Below are 13,492 nucleotides of genomic sequence, written 5' to 3' on the forward strand. Positions count from 1 at the left end.
TTTTTTTTTTTTTTTTTTTTTTTTTTTTTTTTTTTTTTTTTGAGAAACAGCTTCTCTTTGTAACAGCCCTGGCAGTCTTTTAACTCTGTAGACTAGGCTGGCCTCGAAATCACAGAGACCCACCTGCTTCTGCTTCCAAGCTGCTGGGATTAATGGTGTGCACCATCACTGCTGGGTCTTCAGGGGAACTTTTAAATAAATACGTATTTTATCTTTATTTATTTGTGTGTGCGCGCGCATGCGTTAAGGGTGAGGAAGAGAATGCCCAAGCTCTTCAGAAGAGGGAGTCAACCATTTCCACCAGCAGCAGGAGTTACAGAGGGTTGTGTGTCGACAGACGTGGGTGTTGGGAACTGGGAGCTAAACTCAAGTCCTCTGCAGGAGTGACCCTTCACTACTGAACCACCTCTCTCTCCCCTGGATTTTCTTAATTTTTGATGCCCCTGGAATTTATTAATTTTAGCTGTATTATTAATACCATTAGTTGGGGGGTCAAGGTTTGTAATGAGTCCAGAAGTCTCTTTTGGCTCTACACTTAATCGTATCCAAAGGCCAAGAAGCTATGTTGTGATGGTCTGATATGTAAGATCAAGGCTAAGGCTGGTTGGGGACTGGGAGCGCCAGGCTGTGGGTTCTGATTCTGGCTTCCTTCAGTTAAAGTATCTCGTTGTGTCTTCCTTGCACAAGGCAGTGGTGAAGGACAAGAGACCAAGAGCATCAACATGCCCTAGAGATGTTGCACTGTCGGGGGATGCCCACACAGCTAGGGATGGCAGTGTAGACTGGAGACGTGTGCAGAGTCTGAAGATGTCAGTGTGGTCCATATATGCTAGTGTGTCCCAAGGATGCCAACAGAGGGCCCGATAATACCATTTATCATGATATGACTTCCTCAAAGGCAGAAGACAGTCATCGCTGACAATGTCACTGCAAAACCCAGCTCAAAGGGAATTTTATCTCAAAGGGAATAAAAGGTAGTGTGTACTTGAACTCAGTAGGAGTGACCAGGGCTTGGGAGCACAAGGTCAGGTTGCCAAGAATAGTAGGCTGCATGTGGAAACAGTTTCATGAAGTTTTAAAAAAGATCCTATATTTTAAATTGTTTTTTTCATCTATGTGAAAAAAGCCAAACATTAGTTTGCACAAGAGTATGTGTGTATGAGTGTCTATGAGTATGAGTGTGTGTGTGTGTGTGTGTGTGTGTGTGTGTGTGTGCGCGCGCGTGCGCGTGCGCGCATATGTGGAGATCAGAAGTCAACCTGCAAACCTTAGCTTTTCTCTTTTCAACAAAGAACATTCAAGGGCTGAGATGTCAGGCTTGGTGCTGCCTTGCCAGTTGGCCGTCATGAAGGTCTTGTTTTGTTTTATTGTTGGTGGTGTTTGTTTCTAGTTTTTGAGACCATGCCTCACTGTGTAGGCCCAGCTGTTCTGGCCCTCCCTGTGTACACCATCCTGCCCCAAAATTCATAGAGCTCCTGTCTCTTCTTCCTGAGTACTGGGATTAAAAGTGCGCACCATCAAACCTAGAGTCTCCTGAAGTTTTTAAAAAAGACTTTATCTATCTATCTATCTATCTATCTATCTATCTATCTATCTATCTATCTATCTATCTATCTATCATAGATGATGGGTATACTGTAGCTGTCTTTTCTCTCCTCCTCCTCCTCCTTCTTCTTCTTCTTCTTCTTCTCTCTCTCTCTCTCTCTCTCTCTCTCTCTCTGGTTTTTCGAGACAGGGTTTCTCTGTGTAGCCTTGGCTGTCCTGGAACTCACTTTGTAGACCAGGCTGGCCTCGAACTCAGAAATCCGCCTGCCTCTGCCTCCCAAGTGCTGGGATTAAAGGTGTGTGCCACCACACCCGGCTATAGCTGTCTTCATACACACCAGAACAGGGCATCAGATCTCATTACAGATGGTTTTGAGCCACCATGTGGTTGCTGGGAATTGAACTCAGGACCTCTGGAAGAGCAATCAGTGCTCTTAACTGCTGAGCCATCTCTCCAGCCCTCTCCTGAAGTTTTTTATAGGTACAAAACAAAACAAAGCCATAAAACAAAGTATTTTTCCAGATACATCAGTTGGAAATCAGGCAAGTGAGTTATAACAAAATGGAGAAATCTCTGCTACATGTCTCAGATGCTCTCTGATGAAGTTCTCAGCTTTGGGTAGGTGGGAGCTAAGTTCATGCATTTCAAGAGGTTTTCCCAGGTAGCTACAAGGGTGTTAGGTCAGACACAAGTGCACTGAGTGGCTGTTAAGGGGACTACAGATAGCCCTAAATAAGTTGGCTCTATATCTGTAACATCCAAAATGTCACAATTACAAAGTTTAGGTCAGTCAGTCAGGCTTGTAGAACCTTTAACATAGGTGTGACATTTTTTTTTTTTCTGGGAACTTCAGTTCAGACTAAAATGAAAAGAATTTCAGTTCGTGATGAAATAAAACAAAGTCATGCTGGAGAGATGGTTCAGCTGGTAAAGGTGCTTGCTGCTTGTCTGGGAACTGGAGGTTAATCCTCAGGTTCCACCTGGTGGAAGGAAAAAAATGATTCCTGTAGATTGTGCTCTGACCTCCACACATGCACACATCCATGGGTGTGTCCCATAGTAAGTGAACAAATAAGTTTTTAAAGCTTAAAATAAAGAGGAGATACATGCATAGTCTGATTTATAGAAAAGCCACTCGTTCCTTGACCATCAAGCCACACAATCTGAAAGAGTTTGTTTCCTGCCCTTGGATTCTGAATAGCTGGTCCCCAGGGCCCCTCCTCACACTAACATACTCTGATTCTTACAAACCACACTTCGCTCCTTCCTCCTACCCGCCTGAGCTTGAACGGGTGCCAGGCGGATGGGATGGGGAGACAACAGGTTGGCAAAACAAAACACTCAGTATTCTCTCTTGGGATTCTAGGAGTGTGGCGGAACTGAGCACAAGTATGTCCTATGGATGAATGGTGACAAGCTGGTTCCCATCAAAAGTCTGGCAGGAGATGACCCTCCCTGCTGTGCCCAGAAGTGCTAGCATCCCAGAGCCTCTGGAACACTCCCACCTGCTAATAAGTGTCACTTTACCTCCATTTTACTTTTTGAATACCACCTGGAAACGAAGTCTGGTCTGTGGTCTGGCATGGGAACATACTCCTTCCTGTAAATGCACTGGGGAGTGTGGTCAGTGGCTTTGGTGAACTGGAAAAGAACATATATTAGTGAGAACATCTGTGATGCTGCCTCTCATAGCCCTGCTTTGTCCCCCGCATCAGAAGATAAACAGTCAGAGAGTGAATAAAAAAGTTCAGGACACCAAATAACACAGGAAAGGCATGAGCAAGGGGCTCAGAGCCTGTCTCAGACTCACTTGGCCACCTTCTTTTGTCCTTTCTTTTTCTTGAATTTAAATTTCTATTTTATGTGCCTTAATGTTATAACTTCATGTATGTGTATAGGGAGTGTTCGGTCCCCTGGAGCTGGAGTTACAGACAGTTGTGAGTTACTATGTGGGAGCTGAGAATTGAACCTGGAGCTTCTGCAAGAGCAGCCAGTGCTCTTGACCCCTGAGCCATCTCTCCAGCCCTGATCTGTACTTTCTCATTTTATTCTTGGCATTCCTCTATGCTAGTGGTTCTCAACCTTCCTAGTGCTGCAAGACTTTAATACTATTATTATTATAACTGCATTAATACGTATAACATGTGGTGACCTCCAACTCTAAAATTATTTTCATTGCTATAACTGTAATTTTGCTACTTTTATGAATCAACATAAATATCAGACGTGCCTGTTATCTAGTATGTGACCCCTGTGAAAGGGCCATTCAACAATAACTGACGGCTGCTCTACGCTCTAAGTCTCTTCCTTCCCTTTTTCCTTTCTATTCCTCATTTTCTAGTCCCTCCCTCCCTCGCTCCCTCCCTCCTCCCTTCTTTTTTTTTTTTTCCAGCTTGGTTTGTTTGTTTGTTTTTGTCTTTTTAAAAGATTTATTTATTTATTTAATATGTGTACACTGTCTTTATCTTCAGACACACCAGAAGAGGGCGCTGAATCCCATTACAGATGGTTGTGAGTCACTTTGTGGTTGCTGGGATTTGAACTCAGGACCTCTGGAAGAACAGTCAGTGCTCTGAACCACTGAGCCACCTCTCCAGTTCCCAACAGCCCCCCCCCAAAAAAAATCAGTAATAATACACATGAAATTTTGCAAGCTGCACAGAAGGATCTTAGAAAATCATCTCTCTTGTTACCTAAACAAGTCTAAGAAAAAAATTTGGTTTGGTTTTTTTGAAACAGCGTTTCTCTGTGTAGCCCTGTCCTAAAAGTCACTCTGTAGTCCAGGCTGGCCTTGAATTCACAGAGATCCTCCTGCGTTTGCCTCTTGAGTGCTGGGATGAAAGACTTGCGCCACCACTGCCTGGCTCAGTTTTAGTCATTTTTAACTCTACAGTGCAACGACATTAGGTACATTCACATTGTTATCCAGTCCCCCCAATATTCCTATCCAGAAGTTCCACATCCCAAACCCCAGCTCCCCATTCTTGCTACCCTAGCCCTGCCACTTTCATTTTCTAGACACCCAGGAAAGGGGTCACAGAGTGTTTGTTCTATCACACCTGACTCATGTCACTTACATCTTCAAGGTTCATCCATGTGGGAGGATATACAGAATTTCCTTCCTCATAAAGGCTGTGTGACCTGGCATATCTTGTTCACCCACGCATCCATGGGTGAGTACGTGCATTGTGTGCCTCACTTTTGGCTAAGTGTGAATAACGGTGCTCTGCACGTGGGTACAACAACATGCTTCTGAGTCTCAGTTTTCACTTTGTAAAATGATTCATTTATTCTATGTATATGAGTTATTCTATGTATATGAGTACACTGTCACTGTCTTCAGACACTCCAGAAGAGGGCATCAGATCCCGTTACAGGTGGTTGTGAGCCACCATGTGGTTCCTGGGAATTGAACTCAGGACCTCTGGAAGAACAGTCAGTGCTCTTAACCACTGAGCCACCTCTCCAGCCCTCAGTTTTCATTCTTTTCAGGTTATGTACAGAAGAAGAGCTGGTAGCTCATGTAGTCATGTTGTGTTCAATTCTCTTTATTCCTCCCCTCTATAATTTTAAAAACATTTAAAAATTTTAATTTTATTCTTTACACACACACACACACACACACACACACACACACACACTGTAATTACAGGCAATTGTGAGCTGACATTTATGTGCTGGGAACTGAACCTGGGTTCTCTGGAAGAACAACCAGTAGTCTTAACCACTGAGCCATCTTTCCAACTCCTCAAAACTTATTTTTTAAGATTTATTTTTATCGTAGCTGGAGAGATGGCTCAGTGGTTAAGAGCACTGACTGCTCTTCCGAAAGTCCTGAGTTCAAATCCCAGCAACCACATGGTGGCTCACAACCATCTGTAATGAGATCTGATGCCCTCTTCTGGTGCGTCTGAAGGCAGCTACAGTGTACTTAAATATAATAATAAATAGATCTTTAAAAAAAGATTTATTTTTAATCATCAAAATATATTGAGAGAAATTCTCAAAGAATAAATAAAACATCATTCTTTAATAGATTTATTTATTTTTATTTTATGTGTATGAGTGTTTTACCTGCATATACCACATGTGTGCCCAATGTCTTTAGAGGTCAGAAGATGACAATGGATCCCCTGGAACTGAAGTTGCAGGTAATTGTGAGCCTCTGTGTATGTGTTAGAAACTGAACCCAGGTCCTCAGAACAACTGTGCATCTAACTGTTGAGTCATTTCTCCGGCCCCATTTTAAAAAGATGATTTTTCATTTTTATTCATTATAATAATTGTGTGCATGTGTGGGTGTGCATATGTACAGGTGGCTGAAGAGACCATTAGTATCGGATCTCTCTAGGGCTAACAGGGAGAGCTGCCTGAGATGGGTGCCGGGAATCAAACCGGGTTTCTCTGGAAAAGCAATGCATGTTCTTAACTGCTAGGCTATTTCTCCAGCCCCTTAAAGGCAATTTTAACATGCATTTATTTGTCAGTAACTCAGGCACGTTTTGAACTTGTGAATGGGTGATCCTCTTGTCTCAGACTTCTGAGTGCTGGGATTATAGACATGTGCCACCACAACCTACTGCACCATTATTCTTAAGAGGTTATTGGTTTGATTTTTTTTTTTTCTCACATCTTCGCCTGGATATCAGGGTAATACTGGCTTTATTTTTTCATTTTATTACCTCCTCTTCAAATTTTGGAGAGTTTTTGATAAGGATTGGTGTTAGTACTTTAATTTTAATTTTTAATTTTTATTTTATAAAATAAAACACCCAAGTATTTTGCCTGAATGCATACCTGTATATCATATGCATGCAGTGCACGCAGAGACCAGAAGAGGGCGGCATTGGATTCCCTGGAACTGGAGTTACAGATCCTTATGCACTGTCACAGGGGTGTGTCTTCTAGAAGAACGGCCTTAATGCTGAGCCTTCTTTCCAGCCCCCAGTGTTATTTTTTCTTTCCTCCTCCTCTTTTTTTTTTTTTTTTCCCTCCCTGTTTGATGAAGTTCTCTAGTAAGTTCTCTGTCTTGGAGTTTTCGTTAAGGTTTTGATTAAAATCCACTTTCCTGATATCTATCTCTGGCTTTTCTATTTGTTTAGAATTCAGTCTGATAGATTGCATGTTTCTAGGAAATTGTTCATTAAATATGGATTTTCCAGTTTTTCTAGGGCCTGGAGCGGTGGCTCAGTGCTAAGGACATTTGCTGTTCTGGCAGAAGAAAGGAGCCTCCAGCACCCACACCAGGGACTCACAACCTATTGTGATTCCAGTTCCAAGGCTCCTATGGCCACATCTGACCTCCACAGCACTGCATGCATGTGACATGTGATTACATATATAAAAATGAAAACCAAAGCTCAGAAAATAATTTTAGTATATTTAGTATTTTATGATTCTCCACTTTCATATTATTTAAAGTTTTTTTTCTTAGTCTATCAATGGACTACGAATTTTGTCCATTTTTTTCCTTTTAAAAATATTTATTAGTGTTTGTGAGTGTGTATGGCATGTGTGGATTATATGGTGTAGTACAGTGTAGTGTGTATACATGTGTGAAGTATATGATGTCTGTGTAGAATACGTGATGTGTTTAATATATGGAGCATGAACATAATATGTATGGTGTGTGCAGTGTCCATGGTGTATATAGTCTGTGTGGTATATGTGGAGTGTATAGTGGGTGAAGTTTTTACAGTTTGTGTATTGTGTATGGTTTGTCTAGGCATTATGTAAGTGTTTTGTGTAAGTGTGTCGTGTATAGTATACGTAGTTTGTGTATGTGAGGCGTACGGCATGTGCTGTCCGATGTTTGCATGTGGTGTATATGGCGGTCAGAGGACAACATCTGGTGTCACTCTTTGCCTTCCCCCCTGTTCAAAGATGGTCTCTTACTGCTGGTCATTGCACTGTACACCCTGGGCTGGCCTGCGAGCTTCGGAGCACACTTGTCCTTTTCTCCTCCCTTCGGGTATAGCTGCTGAGATCACACACTTGCCACCACGGCCAGCTTCTACAAGGATTCCTGGGATCTGAACTCAGGTCGTCAGTCTTACATGATGTGCTTGTTAGGTGTTGTCAAGTGGGCACTGAGTTAGAGTCATCTGAAAAGAAGGAACTTCCATTATGGTGGTGTTCAAGAACTTTGTTTCCATATTGACCTTCTATCTGATTGTTCTGCTCAATATTAAATGTATAACATTTTCCCCTGTTTTTCCGACATAAGGTTTATATGTGTACCCTTGGCTGTCCTAGAAGTTACACTGTAGGCCATACTGCCCTAGAACTCAGAGATCTGACTCCTGAGTGCTGAGATTAATGGTACCACCACCACCCAGCTTGAGATAATTTTTTAAAGATTTATTTATTTATTTATTTATTTAATGTATGTGAGTACACTGATGCTGTCTTCAGACACACCAGAAGAGGGCATTGAATCCCCATTGCAGATGGTTGTGAGCCACCATGTGGTTGCTGGGAATTGAACTCAGGGACCTCTGGAAGAGCAGTCAGTGCTCTTAACCGCTGAGCCATCTCTCCAGCCCTTTGCTGCCCCTTGAGATAATTTTTTAAAAGAGAGATTGTTTTTATGTTACGTGTAAGAATGTTTTGCCTTCATGTGTGTGTGTACTGTGTATGTGCCTGGGACCTGTGGAGGTCCGAAGTGGCCATCGCATTACAGATGGTTGTGAGTGACAACGTGGGTATGTGGGAATGGGGCCCAGAGAAGAATAGCAGCCAGAGTGTTTAACTGCAGCGTCATTTGTCCAGACCCTGTTTCAATCACCTAGTGAAGATTTATTTCAAGGCCTGAAACGGATTCAGACTAAACAAAATGATGCTGTAATTTCTTATAATGCGCAGACACTTAATACAAAGTTCCTGAAATCGAGACAAGCCCAGAACCCCACGACCTGTGACTTTCCACAGCAATGGCCTTCAACAAAGTGTAAGGTGACATTAGTGGACTGTCACACACTTAATGAGAATGTAATTAGCAGCAAGAGCCTCAGATCAGACAGACACAATTTATTTTTATGTTTTCTGTGTTTGTTTTCTCTTCTCTTAAGTCCATGAAAAACTGTTCCATTCAAGAAGGAAATCTCTACAATTTAAAAATCACAGGGCACCCAGGATGGTTCAGTCGGAGGAGGTGCTCGCCATGAAGTCTGATAACCAGAGGTGGATAACTGGGACCCACATGGTAGAAGAAAAGAGCTGGCGTCCAAAACTTGTCCTCCCACCTCCACAGTGTGCCAGCAAGGAAGGGCACCTGCCCCAAATACACATACATGAAAAACTTTTGTTTGTTTGCTTGCTTGCTTGCTTGCTTGTTTGAGACTAGGTTTCTCTGTGTAAGCCTTGACTATCCCTGAACTCATTCTGTAAATCAGGCTGGCCTTTGCCTCAACAGTGCTGGAATTCAAGGTATAAGCCTTCATGCTCAGCTAAAAATGTTAAATTCTCTTTTCAGGGCTCTGGGACATTCACAGAACCCCGTGATACCTCCAGCATGAAAATAATCTGTCTTTAAAATTTACCTTCCACACACTTCAAGATCTGCTTTCATGCCTGCCTCCTCACCAGCGCTGCGGGAACCTATCTTATGGGCACAGAGTACTCTAAGTGAGTTTCCCAACTAACCACGGTGGCAGTGTTCTACCAGCGTAAACAAAAACCTGGAGAAGCCCATACCTACAGTTTATAAGAAGAAATATGAACAGTATAAGGACTGTTAAAACTATAAACTTCTACCTGTCTCCAGCTACAATTGGTTAGATGGGACTAAACAAGGATGCTGCTGCAGCAACTGAGAGCAACATTTAAAAACGTTCATTTCATGATTTAATTGGTTATTAAATAGGTCTCCTAAGATGAAAACAAGTGTGTGTGTGTGTATGTGTGTGTGTGTGTGTGTGTGTGTATGTGTGTGTGTGTGTATGTGTGTGTGTGTATGTGTGTGTGTGTTTTCAAACCTTGCCATATTTTATTTACTTAAATGCATGGGAGCAGGGGTGTCCGGGGTGGAACATACCATGCCATACATGTGGAGCTCAGAGGACAATTTGAGGGAATCAGTTCTGTCCTTCCACCCATGTGGCTTCCAGGGATTAAACTTGGGTCATAAAACTTGGGGGACAGGCACCTTGATGCACTGAACCATCTTGCATATTCTGTTTTTTTTTTTTTTATTGCTGTCACAAATGACATCAATACGAGATCTATGCTCATTTGCATATATCTATAATATGTATAATGCACACACACACATATATCCTCTAAATTGTGTAGAAAATAACAGATAGTTACAAATTTTAAATTACATAATATTGGTTTTTAATCTTTGTGTATTTTCTTTTTTTTTAGATTTATTTATTTATTATTATATGTAAGTACACTGTAGCTGTCTTCAGACACTCCAAAAGGGGGCGTGAGATCTCATTATAGATGGTTGTGAGACACCATGTGGTTGCTGGGATCTGAACTCAGGACCTTTGGAAGCGCAGTCAGTGCTCTTAACCACTGAGCCATCTCTCCAGCCCCTGTATTTTCATTTAAGTGAGGTAACACCTCTTCATCTTGACTTGAATGATTAGGTCAGAAGGCAGATCTCTGACTCTCCAGAGCTCCAGCTGATAAACTCCCTCAGTTTTTGCTTGACTGGAAATGTCTTCATCACTTCCTCGTTTTTGAAGGACAGTTGTGTGAGATATAGAATCCTCAGTTAATTTTGAATATATTATCCCACTGTTCTTAGTTTTTTTGATGAAAAACCTCCACTGACATACATTCTGGTAAGTTATCGTCTCAACTCATAGAGATCTCTCTACTGCTTCTCAAGTGCTCGGATTAAAGTATGTACCATCTTTGACCTTCTCTACCCACTATCTCCTGTTTGAGACACTCCAGATTCCCTTGCAGCTTTCTCCTATAGGAATTGTGACTGAGTATTTACAGACTGGAATCCTTTGCAGCTTTTTTCAACAGGAACCCTGACTGATTGCCCATCTGGTCATTTTCCCCTGCACCCCTTGGTGTTCCTCTTCCTCACATCCATCAATCACAATTGAAGTTAACGATAACTCATGCCTTATCTGATGATGACTAATGGTCTCCATGGAAACCATCTTTTCTAATTGTCCAAAGTGATGGAACACGGTTAACAGAATGATGAACAATGCCCAGGGGAACTGTGAGAAGTATTTGTATTTAACTTATACGACATTATCTATTCTTTCTGAATGTCAGAACATAGCTATAGGATCCAATCTGGTGAAGGGATATTCTGAGTGCTATCCTCAGGATACCCCCAATCTGGATATGGCCGTCTGCCTTATTTTCATGCTTTCCCAGAAATAATCTGTAGTATGTGCCAGGCAATTGTATTTAAATTGGTCTGTCCTGAGTAAGTTCTGGGAAAGGGCTGTTCCATTAATATTTAGTATGTGCTTACTGGCATTTATTTACATGCTTTTCTGATCATGTTTTTCTGAACTCAAACAACCTTCCTTGCATCATTGGTTTGTTTGTTTGTTTGTTTTTGTTTTGTTAGCTTCGTGTGTAAAAGTCCACTAAAACTGAAGTAAAGTTTGTAGCATTAGACAGTAGTCGACCTCATTCTTTAAGGCCCTCAAATCCTAGGTCTCACAGAGATTTGCATAGGTGTCTGAGGGATGACAGGAAGCTACTATCAACTTTCCCCATTCTCCTGAAATCAAAAGTAGCAGTTCCATCTTAAACTTTTGTTTTTTATTTCCCAAGATTATATGAGAGTGTCTAGGAATTGCTGAAAAGAAAAAAAACATACATACTATACATGCACATGTATGTACAGACAGACAGGTAGACTCATAATCTTGGGCTTGGGCTGGCTTTGTCCTTGGTTTGTTATCAAGAGTGACCTTGAAATACAGATCCTTCTGCCACTATCTCATAAATGCTGAGTGCTCTGGAGTACAGGCAGGCAGCTCACCTAGTTTATGCACCTCTGGAAATTGAAGCCTGGGCAGGAGGGCTCGTGGAATTAGTGCAGTGAGCAGCAACATAGCCATTAACCTCACTGCAGGAAGTGCTATCTATGCCTGCGTCAGTAGGTGCTGTGAACACAGAAGGGCCAGGCTGAGAAGTGTAGAAATTCTTCAAATAGAAGTGCAAATAATGCCCCAGGGTTAAAAGGGGTTACTGCTCTTGCAGAGGACAAACTTTGGTTTCCGTCACCCACAGTGGACTGTTCATAACTGTCCATAGCTCCAGTTTCAATGGACAGGATTCCCTTTTATGGCTTCTGCAGGCATCTGCATGCAAGTGCACACATGCATGTGATCACAGACACTATATATATATATATATATATATATATATATATATATATATATATATTGTATTTGTCTACATGTAAGTAAGTGTACCATGATAATACAACATGAGGAAGCCAGAAGAGGACATTGGATCCCCTGGAGTTGTGTGTGAGCTGCTGTGGGGACTGGAAACCAAGCTTTACACCCTGTCCCCTGCCACAACAGTAAGTGCTCTTACCCACTGAACCTTGTGTCCAGCCTGGTTTAAAAAAAAAAAAAAAAACAAAAAACAAAAAAACTTTAAATAACTATAAAGCTGGTGGCACATGCCTTTAATCCAGGAACTCGGGAGGCAGAGACGGGAACTCGTTGAGTTCAAGATCAGTCTGGTACATAGTGAGTTCAAAGACAGTGAGGGTGTATGTAGAGACGATTTTAGAAAACCAAATAAACAAATAAATAAACAATAATAAAATTTAGAAGTACAAAGGAATTGTGGATCTCTTGGTACTTTGAAATTACCCCGGGACAACAGTGTTAGAGTTACAACTGTATTACTATGTCTGCTATGGTGTCTTTCAGGCATAAAGAGGGACCTTAATTATTGCTTGAATGCATCTTTCCTATGTAGAGGACGAAGGCCCTACCTTACACCAGGGTCTTAAGCTGAACCACGCACTACCTCGTACCACACATACCTCACATTTCAGAATAGCAATGACTTTCTCTGAGCTATTTTCCCCACTGACTCTTCCTCCTTACCTTCCCTCTTTCTTCTACCCAGTTTCCAAGGAGCACTTTCGTTGAATACTTCTTTTCAATCTGCCAGCCTGGAGTAGAAAATGCCTCAGGAACCGCTGAGGTCGAAAGCATGGCCATGATCTGTCCTGCGTCCCTCGGCCTTGGCAGACTCAGGGGCGAGAGGTGTTAGGAGGCTGTTAGATTATTCATCTCCTCATCTACCCTTCATGAATAGGTAGTAGGTGACACTGTCAAACTTAGGAAATTCAAAACAAAGCCGGAGAGCTCACATTCCTTGGGGGAGAGTGACGTGAGATCTTGGATTCTCTTCTGTTGACTGTCTCCATGGTGACAGACTCTGGGCAGAAATATTCTTTACCGGAAGCAGTTGGTTCTGGAGGAGCAAAGCTGGCCCCACAAGCAAAGTCCAAAATGAAAAGGCGCCATAATGAAAACAGAAAGGCCAGGTCTCTATTGTCATGCCAAGAGGGCCACCACCCTTGCTGCAATCTTATTTTTTATTATATTTATTGACATTCTAGATGTTACCCTCTTTCCTGGCTTCCTCTCCCGGAGTTCCCCCCCCCCCCCGTTTTCCCTCCACTTTGCTTCTGAGAGTGTGCTCTCCCAACCAGCCTCCCCACCCCCCCACCCGCACTACCATCCCCCTTCCCTAGGGCATCAAGGTTTTGTTTTTGTTTTTTGTTTTTTGTTTTTACAGAATTAAGCCATTCTCTCCCACTGAGGCTAGACACGGCAGTCCTCTGCTACGTATGTGCTAGGGGCCACAGACTAGCCCATGTGTGCTCTTTGGTTGGTGACTTATTCTCTGGAAACTCTGAGAGGTCTGGTTTAGTTGATACTATTGTTCTTCCTATGAGTTTGCAATGCCCTTCAGCTCCTTCAG

General features: G+C 42.2%; 1 protein-coding gene across 2 annotated transcripts in view; it reads right to left on the bottom strand.

Moving 5' to 3' along the window:
• The window catches only part of C6H1orf158 (chromosome 6 C1orf158 homolog), a 15,989-nt gene extending 3,097 nt beyond the window's left edge, over positions 1-12,892 (bottom strand). Inside the window, exons 1-2 of one of the 2 annotated variants that reach the window (XM_021201129.1) lie at positions 12,607-12,892; positions 3,074-3,187 (exon numbers count right to left, since the gene is read on the bottom strand). In XM_021201129.1, the coding sequence (XP_021056788.1) occupies positions 3,074-3,187; positions 12,607-12,723 (231 nt within the window). In that variant the 5' untranslated portion in view covers positions 12,724-12,892. The remainder of the gene's footprint in view (positions 1-3,073; positions 3,188-12,606) is intronic. The other variant, XM_021201130.1, reaches the window with a different exon arrangement.
• Between the last annotated feature and the right edge of the window lie 600 nt (positions 12,893-13,492).

Source organism: Mus pahari, chromosome 6 (genome assembly GCF_900095145.1).
Source record: "Mus pahari chromosome 6, PAHARI_EIJ_v1.1, whole genome shotgun sequence".
In the NCBI taxonomy this organism is placed as follows: Eukaryota; Metazoa; Chordata; class Mammalia; order Rodentia; family Muridae; genus Mus; species Mus pahari.